Source organism: Miniopterus natalensis, chromosome 6 (assembly GCF_054644295.1).
Source record: "Miniopterus natalensis isolate mMinNat1 chromosome 6, mMinNat1.hap1, whole genome shotgun sequence".
Lineage (NCBI taxonomy): Eukaryota > Metazoa > Chordata > Mammalia > Chiroptera > Miniopteridae > Miniopterus > Miniopterus natalensis.
The window spans coordinates 63888574-63906612 of NC_142086.1; the positions used below are offsets into that span (position 1 = coordinate 63888574).

Consider the following 18039-nt stretch of genomic DNA (forward strand, 5'->3'; position numbering starts at 1 on the left):
AGAAACCTGCAAAGTTCTGAATTAAACTCGGTTCCTCTATGATCATCTAATCAGGATCCTTCTCTCTTTAAAGTCACTCTAAAATATAGTGCTATATCTGCATGAATAAAAGCTACTATTACAGTTATGGCATTTCCCTAACAGCAGTTTTTGTCACACATTTTCATTTTTAATATCTATGTTCAAATTCTATGCTTATGTAATTTGCTTGTAAGAAGTAACATCTCATAGACATTTTTACTTAGAAACACTGCAACAGAAATCATTTTGCAACCAAACTCACCTGAATAATTGTGGCCAATATATTTACATAATTACTTTCAGTCTGATAGAGCTCTTTTGCAACTTGCCACCTGGCTGACTGCTTTGAAGGAACTGGAGTAGAATTTTTAGAAGACTTAGTACAAGACTTTGGTGTTTCTAAAAGGTAAAAAGGAGGACTGATTTAAAATGCAGGCCAGACATAAGTACTAAACATTGCACAGATTTAACAGAAAAAGGGAAGGATACCAACTCTTATAAATATACCACCATATAGATGTTCATTAAAGTAAACTTTCCTCATGAGGCTAGAAAAAAAATTGTCAAAATTATCAATGACTCCAAATTGACATTTTGCTAAATAAATGGCCAGTACTCTTCAAAAATGTCAAGGTCTTAAAAACAAAGATTAAAGAACTGTTCCAGATTAGAATAGATAACCTGTGATCCAGGGTTGGATCCTATACCAGAAAAAAAACTTTTTTCTTTTAGCAAAAGAAAAAAGGACATTAGGACACTAATGGAACTGATAAAATGTGAAGGTCTGCCAGGTAGATTATAGTATTAATGTTAATTTCCTAATTACAATACAAGAAATGTCCCTATATTTTGGGGAAAAATAAATTTATTTAGAGGTAAAGGCACAAGATATCTGCAACGTACTCTCAAAACACTGCATATACTAAGAATGAATGTTAAAGCAAACATAGAATATTTCCATTTGGAAAATTTGAGTAGAGAGTATGGGAATCTTTGTACTAGTTTTGCAGTTTTTTTACAACCTGAAACTATTTCAAAATAAAAAGCAACATACAGTAACATTTAAGTTTAAAAGGAGAAAAAGGTTATGATTACACAATTACAATAACAGAAAATTTTTCATATATATAGGGTGTCCCCAAAAAATGTATACACACTTTAACAGCTTGTTACAGAATAGTAAGGAGCTAGGAAATTTCCAGGACATTCGGAATAGGGAAACTATTCAGATAGTTAAACAGCAGTTTGCAGCCACCTAGTAAATCCTATCTTTCCTAAACCAAGGACAGTTAAGAGGGTAAATACCTTACATCACCCTACTCAGACAGATAACAGAAATCCAATTAGTGCCATTTGCCACCCACACCCAAGGACAGACAAATTAAGAGAGAACCCATTTTGGTACAGCAGATAAAGTCAATGAATATTCTATTGATTCTCCCCTAAGGCCTCCCCCAAATACTCAGCCTTTAAAACCCCTAAAAACAAAGGTCCCAGGAGGTCCTCCAGGGAGCATGCCAGTGCCATTCCCTTCCCTCTCTCCTTCCCCTATAGGCATGTATCTCCTAAGCCCCAAGGAACCCCGTGAGATTTGCAACCAGGAGAGCAACAGGCAGTGGGAACTTGTCTCCAAGGCCCCCTTTTCTCTGACTTCCCAGTGAGCCAAAGCAGCCCAGCCTATGCTCTCCTGCTGCTACTTCTATGCCCTTCGTAGTTGCACTGTCCTAAGTGTGTTTTTCCTGTGGTCAATGAATTCGTGCTTGCTTTTCTACACTTTGTCTCTTGATTGAAATCTTCAATAAGACAAGAACCAAGGTCTCATCATCTCACCAGTAACAAGCTGATAGATCAATTCTGAAAATGAAATGTATTTTAATAAACAATGCCTTTATAATTATTCAAAGAGTGTGTATACATTTTTTTGGGAAACCCTATATATGGAGAAAGCCTCCTTCAAAAAATACCCAACATCAACTGCAAATTCTTTGTTAGTTCAAAGTATCTTAACATAAAACATCCAGTCCAACCCAAAGTGCAGGGAAGGTGCATTCATATATTTTGTATGTATTTCAAGAAAAATTTTTTTAATTTTATAAAATCTTAAAATACATTTTCTTACTATCAGTGTGATTAGAGTATTTCAACACTATATACAGAATCTTGTAATAGAAAGTTTTACAGTAGGAAAAGAAATGTGTAACATATAATAGAATGACATGAGAAAGACACTATATAGTCCCAGCATACCAATTTTACTCAATGAAAAATAATTTTAGGCATTATTAAAACAATCAAGACTACTATGGAGTTTTGAACACTTTTTAAAAATAACAGACTTCAAAGAACTTCCCACATGCCATGTTTTTCAGTTTACTGTCACTAGACTGAGAAGCCTCTGACATTAAAGGATACTTTGTTGGGGGGAGGGATTGACATACACTGATCTAATGATCTAATTTAATTACTGTGTCTAGGCAGTGATCTACGACAGAGTCTATTACAGACTATCTAATATATTAGTATTGTCATGTCTATTTTTTTTAGTGGTTCATTTACCTCTCCTGTCCCATAATGTATTTTCAAATTTCAGTCCTTTATCATCAGCTCTTACCACCTCATGCCCATTATGTCCATAATTACAGAACCAATAAACTCTCAGATCTATGCATTTAATTATAATCCCCTGTACAAGCACCTGGTTGAACTTTTCCAAATGCCTACTGGACAGTACTGCCTCAATTTAACCTGGATTTTCTCTAAAACTGTACTATCTTCACCCAAAATATAAACTTCCTATTTTTGCCAAGGTAACATTTCTTCCATTTAATACTTTGCTGTCTTCTGTCTTCTTATTCCCTTCCTATCACCCCATTCTATCAATATTTCCCCAACACTGCTTTTCTTTCCAATCCTGGTTCAAGGCCTTATCATTCATCTTGTGGCCCAAGCCACTGTAGTTTACTTCACGGTCTAGCTATCTCTAGACTGCCTCCCTTCTAATCATTCTTCAGGCTAATCCACTACAAATTACCTACTCAATTACTCTGCTACTCAAGAGTTTCTAAAGTTCCTTATTGATATATACTTCAGACATGCCAGTCTGATTTCAAAGTCCTCTAATATTAGGCCCCAATTAACCTTTCTAATTAACTTTTACTCCTCTATACTCCAAGTAAATGGATCTATTCATTATTCCCTAAAAACTTAATTTGTATACCAACTATATTCTTGCTCCTCTTATATTCTCAAATCCACCTCATTTTTCTGGGTCTACCTTAAAATGACTTTCAATTCATTCCATGAATATTTACTGAGTACCTACTCTGTACTAGGCACTGGAATAAAGCAAAGAGTAAAATAGACAAGGTTCTTTTTCTCTTAAAACTTAGATTCTGGTGAAGCAACTAAAATAAGTAAGTAAACAAAAAATATAATTTCTAACAGTGATAACTACTACTGAAGACAACAACCAGGTGATGAGTTGGTAGAAAAGAGTGGTAGAACAGGGGCTTGGCTTTACAGAGAGCTCAACAGAATTTCTTTAAGGCAGAGAGAGCAAGTATCATGTTCCTAAGCCACGGATGTAGTAGAAATATTCAAAGAATAACTAAGATAGTGTAAATGGAGCTTAGAGAGTATCGCTGGAGAGCATGATACCACATGAGGTTAGAAGTAGGTGAGGAAGGATTACATAGGAACTTGAAAGCTATGGTAATACAAAGCCACTGAATGACTTTAAGCAGAGTGGCAAGATCTAATTTATATAGTTTTAGAGACCTCTGTAAGTGCTACATGTAAAAAGGCAAAAATGGATATAGAGAAACCATTTAGTAGACCACTGCAATTGTCTAAGAGAGATCTTTTCTACAGAAAGAGTTGATAAAGGATGGCAAAGGAATAGCGTTGAAAGTGGTAGAGAGAATCGAAAGTTCTAATTTGATAATGTTATGTTAAAGATGTGGACAAGGAGGTATGGAGTAGGCAACTGGAGAGGGAAGATGACAAATTCTGGGGTCATCAGCATATAAATGTTAAAGCCATGGAATTAAATGAGATCATTTAGGGAAAATAAAATAGAGAAGAAACAACACAAGAATAGCATTCAATATTCGGAGGTGCAGAGTGAAGCTAGGCAAAGGAGAATGAGAAATGAGTAATGTACAAAAGCCAAGAGAAAAAAATGTGTCCAGAAATAAGTAGTTGTTCATGTGTTGAGTGCTACTGGTTGCATAAAAACTGTCATCTCCCCAGCAAGAGCCAATTTCTCATAGTAGGGGGGCTGAAGTTCAATTGGAATGGATTAAAAAGACAATGAAAAGCAAGGAAATGAAACAATGGATCAAAGTAATTCTTTGAAAAGTACTCATGTGAAAGGGAAGAAATGGGGTAAGTGGAGAGTGTTATGAGATCAAGGGAAAGTTTTATTTATTAAATCTAGAAAACACAATATATATGTATGCTGACTAAAAAATAAAATTCATGATCAACAGAATTAATTGTAGAAGCTTCCCTGAATCAGTTGAGAACAAAATGAATTCACCCTCCGCTGAATTCACTGTCTGTTTTCCCCATAATACATCTGTGATTTTGTTTAGCTAGTGCTAAAAATTTGCTCTTTGAACAGCTCCATCACTTTCTAGCTGTATGACCCTTAGTAAGTTATTTCTCTAACCTCAGTGTAGTCATCTGTAAAATAGGAGAAATGAAATCTATCTTAGAAATACACAAAATATAAAAAGCACTTAGCATATAGTAAACAATCATTAAATAAAAGCATTTTCATGTGCCTTTTCTCTTCCACTAGAACAAAGGTAATTCAAGGCAGAGTCTTTCAAAGTCACTATAGCAGAGATTTATCTATGCTTTAATAATCATTCCAGTCCACTATATTCTAAAGATAAATTTTTTAAAATGTGAATTACCTCCATAGTTAATGCTAGACTCTGGTGTGTTGGAGATATCTAGAAGTGACCCTATAGAAAGGGAATGTTCAGCTGATGGGCGCTTACTAGGAGGGAAAGGTGACAGGTCTGTCTCTCTTGAAAGCTGAGCAAGTGTCTCTTTTAAACGTCGTCTTTTGCGGTTGCTGTTTGGAGTACTTAGAGAAAGCAGTGACACTGATTTCTTGAGCTCAGGTGTATTAGCCTGCAATCAAAAGCACAAAATCTCAATTTCACTTCCATGGTTCTTTACTGAGACAGTTACAAAAGAAAAATATATTTATGAGTCTGACAAGACATGGATTTTGCACAATAATTTTACAACTCTACACTCGGCCAGGTAATTCAGAAGCTTCATAAAATGTAATAGTCAAGGGACCACTGTAATTGTCTAACCCCAGCACTTCATTCTTTTTCTTCATAGCACTATCACCATTACATATTCGTCTGTAAGCTTGTTTACTGTCTATTCCTCAGTTAGGCCATAAACTCCAGGACAGCAGGAGCCATTCATATTTTGTTTCACTGTATCCCTAGCATTTAGCATAGTGCTGAACATAGTGTTCTCCAATATTTGTCAAATAACACTTGATTTTAAGAGCTCTCTCTCAATATCTAAAACATTTAAGAACCTAACATTGAGAAGAGTCTAAAAAGAACACAATATAGCACATATCTGTTTGGGTTTTATAGAAACACAATAAATCCACACCTCATCTTCAATATTCTATTCAAAATTATTAAATCCCAAACTGAAGTAAATCTTCCCTTAAAGCCTGCTTCTATAGCTTTATGCCACATTTTGGTGAATGATACCATTCCACCAAGATAAGCATGAAGGCTAGATTTTCTTGCTTACATTCTACTACTACAGTCATTTTTTTTAATGGCATCTTCCCCTTTAACATTAAATGGCTCCCAATACTTATAGCAGTGATTTTTAACTGGTGTGCCACAAGAATTTTTAAACATGCAATGCCTATTTATTCAGGAGCACTGACCTCTTTTCCCTTAGAATGTCCAATAAAAAAATTACAACAGCCAACACAACAATAGCGATCCAGTGTGAATGAATCAAAATTATATCTATTTTTTGTCAGATTGACAAAAAAATGTACTTTTGGTATGCAGCAGAATTTTACTAAGTAATTTATGTGTGCCATGAGATAGAAAAGGTTGAAAATCGCTGACTTATAGGATAAAATCTAAATCTTTTCAACATTATTAAAAACTTCGTAATTCTGCCCATTTCTTAATAGTAAGCTTTATCTGTTGGCCGCCTTTCCCACATTCTTTTCTAAAGCCACACTAAACTACTTGCTATTTTAATATACTTTCAAGCTTTCATACCCACTCCCACATGCTGTCTTACTTGAATGTCCTTACCAGGTTAGCCTAATAAGTTGGCTCAACATTTATTTGGTCTTTTCAGTCCTACCAGAGTCTTTCCAAATGAGGCTGGTTAAAATACATTACTTAACTATAGCACATACAATTCTGCACTGTAACTCTCTGCATATCTGTCTTTCCCTCACAGTTCTAAGTTTCTGAAGATAGGGACACTACTATCCATAATAATATCACGTATTAGCACAGAATGACATATAAAGGATTACAATATCCATTACAATGAGTGGTTTCACCTAAATATACATAGACTACTACTCAATATCTAATTGTTCTCAAACTCCTAAACATGACGTAAAAGATGACCTGTATGCTAATTACACCATGCTCTTTTTGGATAGAAAATGTCTTTTTTTTTTAATGTATCTTTATTGATTTCAGAGAGAGGAAAGGAGAGGGAGAGACAAATTAGAAACATCAATTATGAGAGTCATTGATCCGCTGCCTCCTGCACAACCCTCCATTGGAGATCGAGCCCATAAGCCTGGCATATGCTCCGACCGGGAACTGAACCTCAATCTCCTGGATCATAGGTCAATGCTCAACTGCTGAGCCAGGGTGGCCAGGCGAAAGTGTCATTTTTATACAATCAAATTCACAGAACAAATTGACTATGGTAAAAAAAAAAAGAAAAAAAGCATACCTTTTCATATAAATACATAGTTTCTCCAGCTCGGGCATCCATTTGAATGCTTCCCCAGAACCACTAGGTGAGAAAAAGAACATTTTAATTAAGAATTCACCTTATAAGAAAAGCCAATGGTAATATTTTTAGAAAACAAATCACATTTTAGAATTACTTGCCTCTTGCTTAACAACATAAAGTTTCTTTGAAGGTTCAAATGGAAGTTCTTTTACTATATTCTCTTCAACTATAAGGTGAGTGCACCTTTCATCTCCAACTGGTAAATAGCTACCCCCTAAAGAAAAATGCATATAAACATAAGACAAATTATCTTCATTCACAAATTTTTATTTATTTTCCCGAGAAAGGAAGGTGGGGAGAGGGAGAAACATTGACCAGTTGTCTTTCATACACGCCCCAACCAGGGACAAAACCCGAAACCTAGGTATGTGCTCTAACTGGGAATCGAGCCCATGACCTTTCAGTATATGGGATGATGCTCCAATCAACTGAGCCTCCCGGCCAGGGCCAAACCCAAATTTTTTGAGGCATATTCACCAGCAAGTCATTAGGCAGGAGTGGGGAATAAAATATATGCATAAAACTTTTAAATTATGCCAAATTCTACCTTGCATTTCAGTCATTTCTTCCATACTGGTTTTCTCTTCATCTGAAAATCCCAGGAAACTTAAAATGCAATCTTGAAATGGAGGAACTTTAAATTCATTTCTAAAGTCATCAGCTGATGCACAGAAATCCCTAAAAACAAAATACATTCTTCTAAAACCAGCTTAACTTAAATTCAACAAATTAGGTACATCAATTTATAATTCTCAAGGTTTTAGCGAAATCCATTTATTGAAAATATTTTACATCTGGTCCTGAAATGTTAACGAAAACTTTAACATTTTAAAACAAAAAAAAGTTTAAAAACAATTGATATGTCCTCAGTCATCCTGAATTAACTTCTGCCAAAATTTGATCATGGATAATTTTTACAAGATTCAAATTCCTGCTCTGCACATAAAATTTTATGTGTATTCCAGGTGTTCTAGTTTCATGAAATATTAAATAATGAAAAAGTAAAATAGCGAGGAATTATGAGGTTGGAAAGCTTAAAAAGATTATGAATTGCAATCACCACTTAAAATGTAACCAGAAAAACATAAGAAAAAATACAACACAATCCAAACACCTAGATGCGTTAAGATATTAATAATTTTACAGTTTTTATGATAAACAGAATTATTTCACAAAATAAAGTCCAAAGGTAACCAAAGGCATCTTCCAATCTTCATATTTCATTTTTTTTTTTTTTTTATAACTTTGCTCTTCCTAGCCTTTATTCCTTAAGCTACCCAAAGATTGATTTCATTTTTTTTCTATACTAGCTATGAATTAGGGTTTGAAGCATGTGAGTTTACCTTTATAAGATAACATGTTTAATTCACATAACAAACTACTGAATTTTTAAACACTTACTGTTCATTCCGCCTTTCCCAAGCTTTATAAATCCATTCTGGCTTCATAATTGGAGTGCCTAGGCTCACAGCAATCTAAAAATATAAGCATTAAACTACTATTAATTTTTACTTTAAATAACTGCATTCATGGAAGTTCTAAGCAATTGTATACATACTTTTTTACAGTTTTAGATCATTGTTCATCTACTTTGTAATGTAATATAATATAAAGAAAAATTAACAGAAAAAAATGCTCTTTCAATCATACAATTTAGGTTAAAATAACCTTAAAACAAATTCTATGATGTGCAAACCATTTCCTTATTTTACTTTAAATAAGTATATCTCTTAAGTTGATTAAGTTCACCTTTATTATATTTCATTTCTCCTTTCTTCATGTTTGCTCCCTTGAAAGAACTGACCCTCAAGACAGCGCTACAGAAGAAAACATCTGATTAAGTAACTAAAAACTTCAGTATAAATTTGAAAATATGAATTCTCAGGAATTCAACATTATACTGAAATTACCATTTGCTATATAAATAATAAATACTGATGGAGGGTGGAAACAGAGATAAACTCTCCCTAAGATACATATTCAAGTGTAATCTTAAACTAAGATTTAATCCTAATAAAAGTACTTTCTCCTGTTGTTTTAAAATTTTCACAAATCTTAGAATCATTTTATAAAAACATAGCTCTGCTCCATTCTTATAAAGACCACTGAGACAAGAGTGAAATATCTGCTCTTATCACCTCCTGACCCCTCTCATTCACCAATGCTCATAGTAACCTTTGCTAATAGTATTCATCTGCCTGAAATCTTATCCATCTAGAAAACCTCCACAATCCTACTCATCTCTGAAGATCTGTCACGTTCCATTGGCACCTTAAAACCTGAGACCACACTCCTGTGATTTAAAATTTTTGCTAAATGTACATAAAGCAAAAATTGAATTTCTGATCTTCAGTAAAGTATAGGAGAAAGAGATGAGAATGCTATTATTAAATCTATTCCCAAATGATGCTATATTGAAATACACAAAAATACCCAAATTTACATACCCTGAATTTTTCTCCTTGTGTACAATTTGCCACCAAATGTGTAACTTTGGAATTAAAGTCTTTTCGAATAATGCCACCCATGTGATGGACCAATGTCACCAATCTGACCTCAAAAGAAAAATTAAGTAACATTAACTTCATAATTAAACAAAATTTTAAACTATGTTTACAGTTCATTTAGCATTTACTGAATACTTTCTCGTTATAAAAGGTACACATAGGGGGTTTTATAAAGATATAAACTTTATGTAAAAAAAAAAAAAAAGATTCATCTGCTTTATTGGCACAGGCAAAATTATAGTGATAAGCTAGTAAAGATGATCACACAAAACTTAGTTAAACTGACTTTCATACAGGTAAATATATTACTGTTTTTATAACATGAGATTACATCACACCAAGATTCCTCCCACAAAATTAGAGTAATACTCCATTAGCTCCAACATAGAAAATTTTACGAATCAAAGAAATTTCTGTGAATTCTCTAGGGCAATAAGAATATTTTAAGGCTGAACTTGTGTAACAAAAAATTGCAATGTGTGAACAAAATCTTCAAATAATGTAGCTGATAGGATACTGGACAAAAGGACAGTTTAAACAGATTAGGCAGTTATGAAATTTTTCTGTTAATTCATATGCTAGCCATACTAGACAAAATATTTGTTCCTTTACAAGGCTCTTCAGAATGTTTCTTCACAAAATTTAAAACTGGTATAGTCATAGTAATTTCTCCTTCAAAACCTTTAAATAGAACAATGAGGCAATGATCAAAAATAGTGCCAATTTAAATTTGTTTTGCTGGAAAAAGTATTCTTTAAATAGAATGTTTTGAAATACTTACTAGTTCTTCTTTCTTCCTGAATCCAGTAAAGCACAGTACTAGATTCATCATGCTTGTACAATAGAGTGGACGACATGAAAATGGCAAAGGCTGAAGAATACAATTTTAAATCTGTGAGTTTTCTTTATGGTAGAAAATAGAATACATCTTTCTCAAGTTAAACATATCTTCCCTCTTGCCAATCAACTATCCCAGTCCAAAAATTTACTTGCATTTTTCAATATGCAACAAAAATAGCAAAGAGAGAGATTGCGAGTTTTACAATAAAAAAATTCCCACAATTCCCAAATCATACTTGATACACATATCTAAATACACTTTACGATTTGCAAATTAAACATATTCAAACCTTTAGTCCCAAATGTACTTCGTCACACATGAAATATTATCAATAAGGAAAGATTTCCGACTCTATACATATTGGAAATGCTTCCAATTAAAGTTAAAACAGGTCAAATGTTTATAAATACTAGGTATATAACATATACTTGAACCAAATATGCTTCCAATTTTTGAGCTTAAAAAATGGAGGTAATTAGTAAATAATTTAACCAGTTTAACACATATACAGGGTGTCCCAAAAAAAAAATGTATCTACACTTTAACAGCTGATAGCTCAATTTTGAAAATGAAATGTATTTTAATAAACACTGCCTTTAAAATTATTCAATGTGTATGTATACATTTTGAGGGACACCCTATATACATCAGAATAAGAATATATAGGTATATAATTATTTAATACATGTATATTTAATTATCGCCATTACGCAAAAAGATTCTATTTCTTAATCTTGGTCTTTAAAATTTTTACTCGGTTTCTGATAACAATATTTCTCAATCAAAACAGAAAGATTATCGTGTGCTTATTACTAGTATCTATAACAAAAACACAATGACTTAAGCAAGTTTAAGTTAATAAAGCAAGCTTAATAATGGCAAAACATAGCAATAAAACCAAAGAATAGGGACGAACTCTGCTATAACTGTTATATATTAATTTATAGTTTTTATTGCCTAACTTTCAAAGGTCTTAGATTTTTACTGCTGAAAATTACTATAGAAAGGACTATACTACACTAACTACTACTATCCCTATTCTAAATATTTTATACTCTCAATAATTAAAAGAATTTTTCTGTTAATGAATTTTCCCAACATTCATGAATAAAAATTTAAACCTTTAAAAGTCATTATAAAGATACATTCTTCTTACCTCTCCTTTTTGCGCACAGTTTAATACAACTGGTGGTCCAATAACTCTACAATCAGTCTTATATAACTCAGTAAAGACAGGATCCTGGAAGTCCATGACTATGAATACATTTTCAAATTCTGGAGAATCCAAACTTTCATATTCTTCCACTGATTCCATCTTTACAAAGGGCACTTTAATTTCCTTGATTTTTTTTCATGTAGTTATAGAAATAAAATTTATATATTATATAATTCATTCGTATAACTCTCTAAATAAGAACTACGAATCAATTCAATACCAAAATTTTTAATTTTATATTTGTAGAAAACTTAAGTTTTAAAATCATACAATAATAAACATTATACTCAATAGGTGACAGCCATTCCTTTAGTTGCTTATTTGTATTTTTATATATACATATCTCCATCTACATTAACATCTTAATGCATATAAAATAAAAATGATAAATTTAAGTACACACATTTTGATAGTAGGATGCATTAAAAAGATATCCACTATTGCTTTTCTTCTGACCAAGAAAATGATGCATACATATGGTTGCTTCTTGCACAAATTGTCTTCAAAAAAATAGAAAACTTTGGTACTTAATATCTACAAAACGGGTGTGAAATTAACATAATCATTTCAGTGCATATGAGGGAAATGAGAAAGATGTGAAATATGTAGGCAGCTGCAGCATGGCAAATGTAGAATATAACAAGGCAAGTTACTATTTACCACTTTATACTGTACATCTATGAAAAAGAATAAAGATATTTAAGTACCTGTAGGACTCCAGTATTAAAAAAAAAAAAAAAAAAAGAGATCCATTTAAAAGAAAATTCTGAATGGGTAAATGATTTGGGCTTTATTTGCTAGGCTGATGTGATTGGCTGAATTTTGTACCCCTAAGATTCATGTTGAAACTCTAACCCCCTATACCTTAGAATGTGACTATATTTGATGATAGGGCCTTTCAAGAGGTAATTAAGGTAAAATGAAGTCGCACGGGTGGACTCTAATCCAATCTGTCTTGTGTCCTTATAAGAGGAGGAAACAGATAGCAGGGATGTGCATACACAGAAGAAAGGCCATGTGAAGATACAGCAAGAAAGTGGCGGCCACCTACAAGCCAGGGGGGAAGGCCTCAAGAGAAACCAAACCTGCTGATACCTTGGATCTTGGACTTCTAGTCCTAGGAACTGTGAGAAAATACATTTCTGTTGCTTAAGCCACCCAGTGTGTGGTATTTTGTTATGGTAGCCCTCACAAACTATTACAGCCAGTATAGAGAATTAGATATATTTTATACGCTGAGGTAAGTTCCCTAATGATTGTCAATCATTATGATTTATCATTTTGGAAATACAGCAAGAATTTAGAATATAAAGTTAATGAGAAAAAAGATCAAGAATTTAAAGTATCGTATCTTTATAAATACATGATATGTCATTTAAATTTAACAATGACAAATTATAAGGATTCCATTATTTGCAATACATGTACGTAGCTTGTGGTTTCAGAAACATCCAAATTTTAGAAATATAAAATTGTTTCCATTCATCTAGCTTCAGAGTGCACACTATACCCTGCACCTAATTTAGGCCCAATCACCATACGTGGAATATAAGAATACAATCAAGGGAAGTGCAGCATGCCACATGCAATGAAATGCTGAACCTACCATATTAACAACACTTTTTATTAATTTTTCATCCGATTTTCCAGGGCAACTTTCTTTTATCTTTATAACAGGGACATCCATTATTTTAATAGTCTGTGGAAAAGAGACTTAAGTATGAGATTAAAACTATAAAATTATTTACACACTGATGGAAGAAAAATAGCCATTTAAAAAAATTAAAAAGTTAAAACTCCATACCTTTAAGGCTTTTATAAGTTCTTCTTGTTTTCCAGCTTCTTGAACCAATATCACTCTTGTTTCAACCTGAGGCATTTCTTCTATTAAAATTAAAAAGGATGAAATATGTTTATTAGGAATTAACATCAAAATCAGTAGTTCCTAATCCCGTTTTTGGCTCCATCTGCTGTTTTCCATCTTTGAGATCATAACATTCTCTATATTAAAATTACTTTATTCCCAGTTTATTCATTTTCGCCACGTATCATTTTAAAGAAAAGAAATTGATATACCAGAGAATACAAATATCAGCACTCCTCCTAACAAAAGGCACTCAATATCTTGTACAGTCATCCTCTTCAATAGTGCATGCAACGTTAGGAAAGACCCATTTACATAGTGGGTTAAGGGAAGAAGTGTCCTTTCACCTAACCTGATATAACTGAACATAATCTAGCTAACAGCGTTGCCATCAGACTGCCCTTACATACAGAAAAAGCAATATCCAACATGACTTCCCCTTCAAAGTTGGAAAGCATTATTCTAAACAATAATCAAAAAGCTACAAGTATAAAGAGATTCTGTCAAATATTTACTGAATACCTATACTCTAGCTTAACAGTGTTACAGTTAAATCACAAAAAAGTCTCTAGTCAGTCAAGTTTAGAATTAAAATAATGATTTGGTGTCTTAAAGCACATTTACCTTCAACATACGAAGTAGGTCCAATAAATAAGTTTTCCTTAGAAGTTTCAGTTACTTTAGAATCAAAAATGGAAGAGTCTGCCAAGCTTGTCCTCCCAGAAGTGGATGTTAGTACACTATTGTCAGCCATCGTTTATACTCTTCTAAGTTCATTGGGGGGAAAAAAATTGAATAAGCATACATGAAACAAACATGATCGCAGGACAAAACAAGTATAGAGGCTCTGCTTTCTACTAGAATTTATAAAAAGCATCATCACCCATTTTTCTTAATATTCAAACAAATAAAGTCACTCAACTTCTCTGAGCCTGTTTCCTCCTCTATAAAGATACTAATATCCAACTCACTGGAATATAGAATAAATAACAATCAGAAGTACTCAGAACATTACCTGACGTAGTGAACACTCAAAAGGTACTCTTAAATATCATTCTACCTCCCTCCCCTATAACTTGCCCTCAACCAACCTATTTCTCTTCCTATATTCATTTTTAATACCATCGTCCCCAAAATTCCAGTCAAAAACTGGATCCATTCTTACTCTTCTCTACCTCATTTACCCTCCCCAAAATTCCTACCAATCCCAACTCAAATATCTCTGGGACCTGGCCCCTCTTCTCAAAGTCTAATGCCACAATGTCCTTCTGTACAAACAGAACCAGCTTCAAACAACTTTCTCTGACACCAATTTCTTCAGATTTCAGGGGTATGATCCTGAAAACAAATGTGACCATATCACTTCCCTGCTTAGAACTTCCATAAGCACTCCTACCTATAAGATCAAGTCCAAATTCACCACCCACTATACAGTTTGGTCCTAGCCTAGCTGACTATTCAGCCTCATCTCTTGTAATTTCCCGTCCACATATGCTCCAGTCAAAATGTATTTCTCAGATTTTTCACAGGTCACAATTTACTCCACACCTACCTGCATTTAATAGTGCTCAATTCTCCACTTATCATGTCTTTCAATCCCCAAACCACCACTCTCGAATCATTCTCTATAAATTTCTTTGAACCTCTTATGTATAATTGGACTGTTCCAATCTGTGTTTTCATATTACCTTACAAATGTCTCTCCTCTAAAAGAATTAACAAGCCCTGGCCAAGTAGCTCAGTAGGTTGGAGTGTTGTCCCGATACACTAAGGTTGCAGGTTCGATCCTGGTAAGGGCACATACAAGAATCAACCAATGAATGCATAAATAAATGGAACAACAAATCAATGTTTCTCTCTCCCCCCCCCCTTCCTCTCTCTCTCTAAAAATTAATAAGTAAAAATTTAAAAAAAAAAGAAAACAATTATGCATGGGTTAGTGCCAATATGACTCTGGACTATGGGAAAAAAAACTTTTTTTTTTTTTAGATTTCCAGGACTTAAAGAGTTGAAAAGTTGGGCAAGCAGGAAAAAAAAAAAAAGCTGAACAGATTTTCATCATTCATATGGGAGTTTTTATGTAAGTTTATTATCTTGAAATTTCCAGAAATTATCTGAAAGTACATGTCCAATCTAAGGTACATGCCTTACCCTTCCCTACTTTCAGATTAATAAATATACAAGTATCTTATAGATTCCTTTTTTTAAAAATATGATTTTTATTTATTTTAGAAAGAGAAACATTGATGTGAGTGAAACATTGATCTGCTGCCTCCTACAGGCCTCCAACTGTAGGGTCAAGCCTGCAACCTGACCAGGAATAGAACTAGCATGGGACAATTGGGAAGATGCTCAACCAACTGAGCTACACAGGCCAGGGCTTCCACCAGATTCCTAGCAAAGTAATAGTTTAAGTAAACTGTATGCTATGGAGAAAACAGTAAGGTATCATTAGCATCATTTCTGAATGATGATACTAAGTAGTGAGAAGATGTGCAAACTAATAACAATAGTCCTAAGTGCAATTGTTAAGTGCACACTTCTAAGTCAGACAACTCAACTTCCTGTCTCAGCTCTGCACTTAATAGGTTAAGCATCAGTTTCCACATCGGTGAAAAAGATAATAGAAAAATCCAGTCGTGAAGAAAACTAAATACATGATGTCTTAAAGTGAGTGACAATTATCAATTCTCATGTAATATTCACAATGTGGACATTTCTTACAGTTTTACCAAACATCCATGTCAACTGTTATTCTAAGGCTCTCCAAAGAAATGCTCCAACAGTTGTTAATAAAAGACTTTATTTAGAATCTAGATAAATTCTATCTGGCCCTTATATTTTGTGTTTTAAGTCTCTAACACTTAATTGTTTCCAATGGGGGGAAAAGGCTCTAAGCATGCTTCCACTCAAAGTCACCTTAAAAGAATGTTTTTAAAAAGTCAAGAGATGAACTAACCTGTTATAAAAAAAGGAGGAGATTGTGATAAATCAAAAACACTGTAAGTTTACATTTTCCCCCTATGCCAATCTTCTTCAAGACCACCACAACCGGTAATTAAAAATTACAATTATCTCTGGTGATACTGTGTATGATCAATTGCCAAAACAGCTTTAAGATTTAGGGGGAAACAGTTTCACAATAAAATGATGACAGAACATTTAAGTCCAAATACAAACTGAAATACACTAATTACTTTTTTACTCACATATGCTGTAAGCTTTCAAAACAAGCACAATAGAATCAGTGTTCATAAAACTATACAGCTTATTTCTCAGCCAAGAACATTCTTAAGGAACTTCTGGCTAAATACACTAACTAATAACACATAACACATGCCTCTTTTCATTACAAAGATAAATTTTGTCATTTAAACAAATATTCACTTTTGGTTTCTTTCGTTTTGGGGCAATCATCTTTCAGGGTGAGGGAGCTAAATGCAATGCTGGATATGTTGGTGATGTTCCTGGCAACCGCAACAATACTGATAACAGGACATAACATTATGATTAACATTTATGTAACCCTTAACATGTGGCAGACATTGCTCTAAACCTTTTGCTTGTATTTAATCTCTGCAACAATCCTAAGAAGCAACTACTGTTATCATCTCCAGCTGAAAAAGAAACCCAGAGCAGAGAGGGTTAAGGAACTTCCCCCAAGTCACACTGGTAGCGGTAAAACCGGGATTCAACCCCCGGCTGATCCCCAAGGCTGCGCCTTTAACCACGAAGCCATACAAATCTGTACGGAAGAGGGTGGCGCGCGGGGGGCGGATGGGGCGGCGTGGGCCGGGGTTCTTCTGTGTAGAAATTAAACTGCCCACAGAGAAGACGCCGGGAAGAATCCTGGAGTGAAGCCACCGCGTCCACCGCGATAAGGCCACACGGGGTGCAGCGGCCACCCCCAGAGCCGCAGAGCGCAGTGCGCTGGCCAAGACCGCTTCCCAACTCCCTGCCTCCACCCGCTGACTCCTCCGGGAGAAGCTCCTCGCCAGGTGAGGGTGAAGGTGCCCGGCAGCCCGGTGGGCTGCGCACCCCCACGCGCGTCACGCCCCGGGCTGGGACCGCGGCCGGGAAGCCCCCAGAGCCGGGAAGCCCGGGCTGGGCGGCCCCGGAATTCGCGGTCACCGGGGCGGGGCTGTCGGACTGAAGCAAAGGGGCCCACAGCTCCCGGGACTCTCGCCCACTCTCACGTCCCCCACTCACACCCACCGAGTCCTCACCACTCTCAAAAAGCGCCCAGCAAGTGCCACCTTTTCAAGCTCCGATTCTTCGCGCCGTTACTACCATTCCTCGCCCCAGGCATTCACAGCCAATTCAAAAAGCGAGCCTCGCTCTCTCTAAAAGCCATGCCGATTGGCGCGTGATGTCATCCTCCTTCCCATTGGCTGGAGTCTCCAGAGGGGCGGTGATTGGTCGCTGCTCTCCGTCCTGATTGGTTGTGCGTGTGTTTCAAATAAACCCAACGCCTCGGACGTAGGAACGTCCGGATTTTTTTTAAAGAAGTGCCCGGATGTGGCCAGAAGGGGGCGGT

At 34.9% G+C, this 18039-nt stretch overlaps 1 protein-coding gene across 7 annotated transcripts in view; it reads right to left on the reverse strand.

Annotated features, from left to right (window-relative positions):
- The window catches only part of ECT2 (epithelial cell transforming 2), a 48427-nt gene extending 30620 nt beyond the window's left edge, over window positions 1-17807 (reverse strand). Inside the window, exons 1-14 of one of the 7 annotated variants that reach the window (XM_087818318.1) lie at window positions 17729-17793; window positions 16890-16987; window positions 14127-14269; window positions 13443-13522; window positions 13245-13337; window positions 11579-11761; window positions 10363-10452; window positions 9522-9629; window positions 8476-8549; window positions 7622-7752; window positions 7173-7288; window positions 7012-7074; window positions 4944-5166; window positions 284-420 (exon numbers count right to left, since the gene is read on the reverse strand). In XM_087818318.1, coding sequence (XP_087674444.1) covers window positions 284-420; window positions 4944-5166; window positions 7012-7074; window positions 7173-7288; window positions 7622-7752; window positions 8476-8549; window positions 9522-9629; window positions 10363-10452; window positions 11579-11761; window positions 13245-13337; window positions 13443-13522; window positions 14127-14256 — 1428 coding nt within the window. In that variant the 5' untranslated portion in view covers window positions 14257-14269; window positions 16890-16987; window positions 17729-17793. Of the gene's footprint in view, window positions 1-283; window positions 421-4943; window positions 5167-7011; window positions 7075-7172; window positions 7289-7621; window positions 7753-8475; window positions 8550-9521; window positions 9630-10362; window positions 10453-11578; window positions 11762-13244; window positions 13338-13442; window positions 13523-14126; window positions 14438-16889; window positions 16988-17717 lie in introns of those variants that run through there. The other 6 variants (XM_087818317.1, XM_087818319.1, XM_087818316.1 and 3 more) reach the window with 6 other exon arrangements.
- Between the last annotated feature and the right edge of the window lie 232 nt (window positions 17808-18039).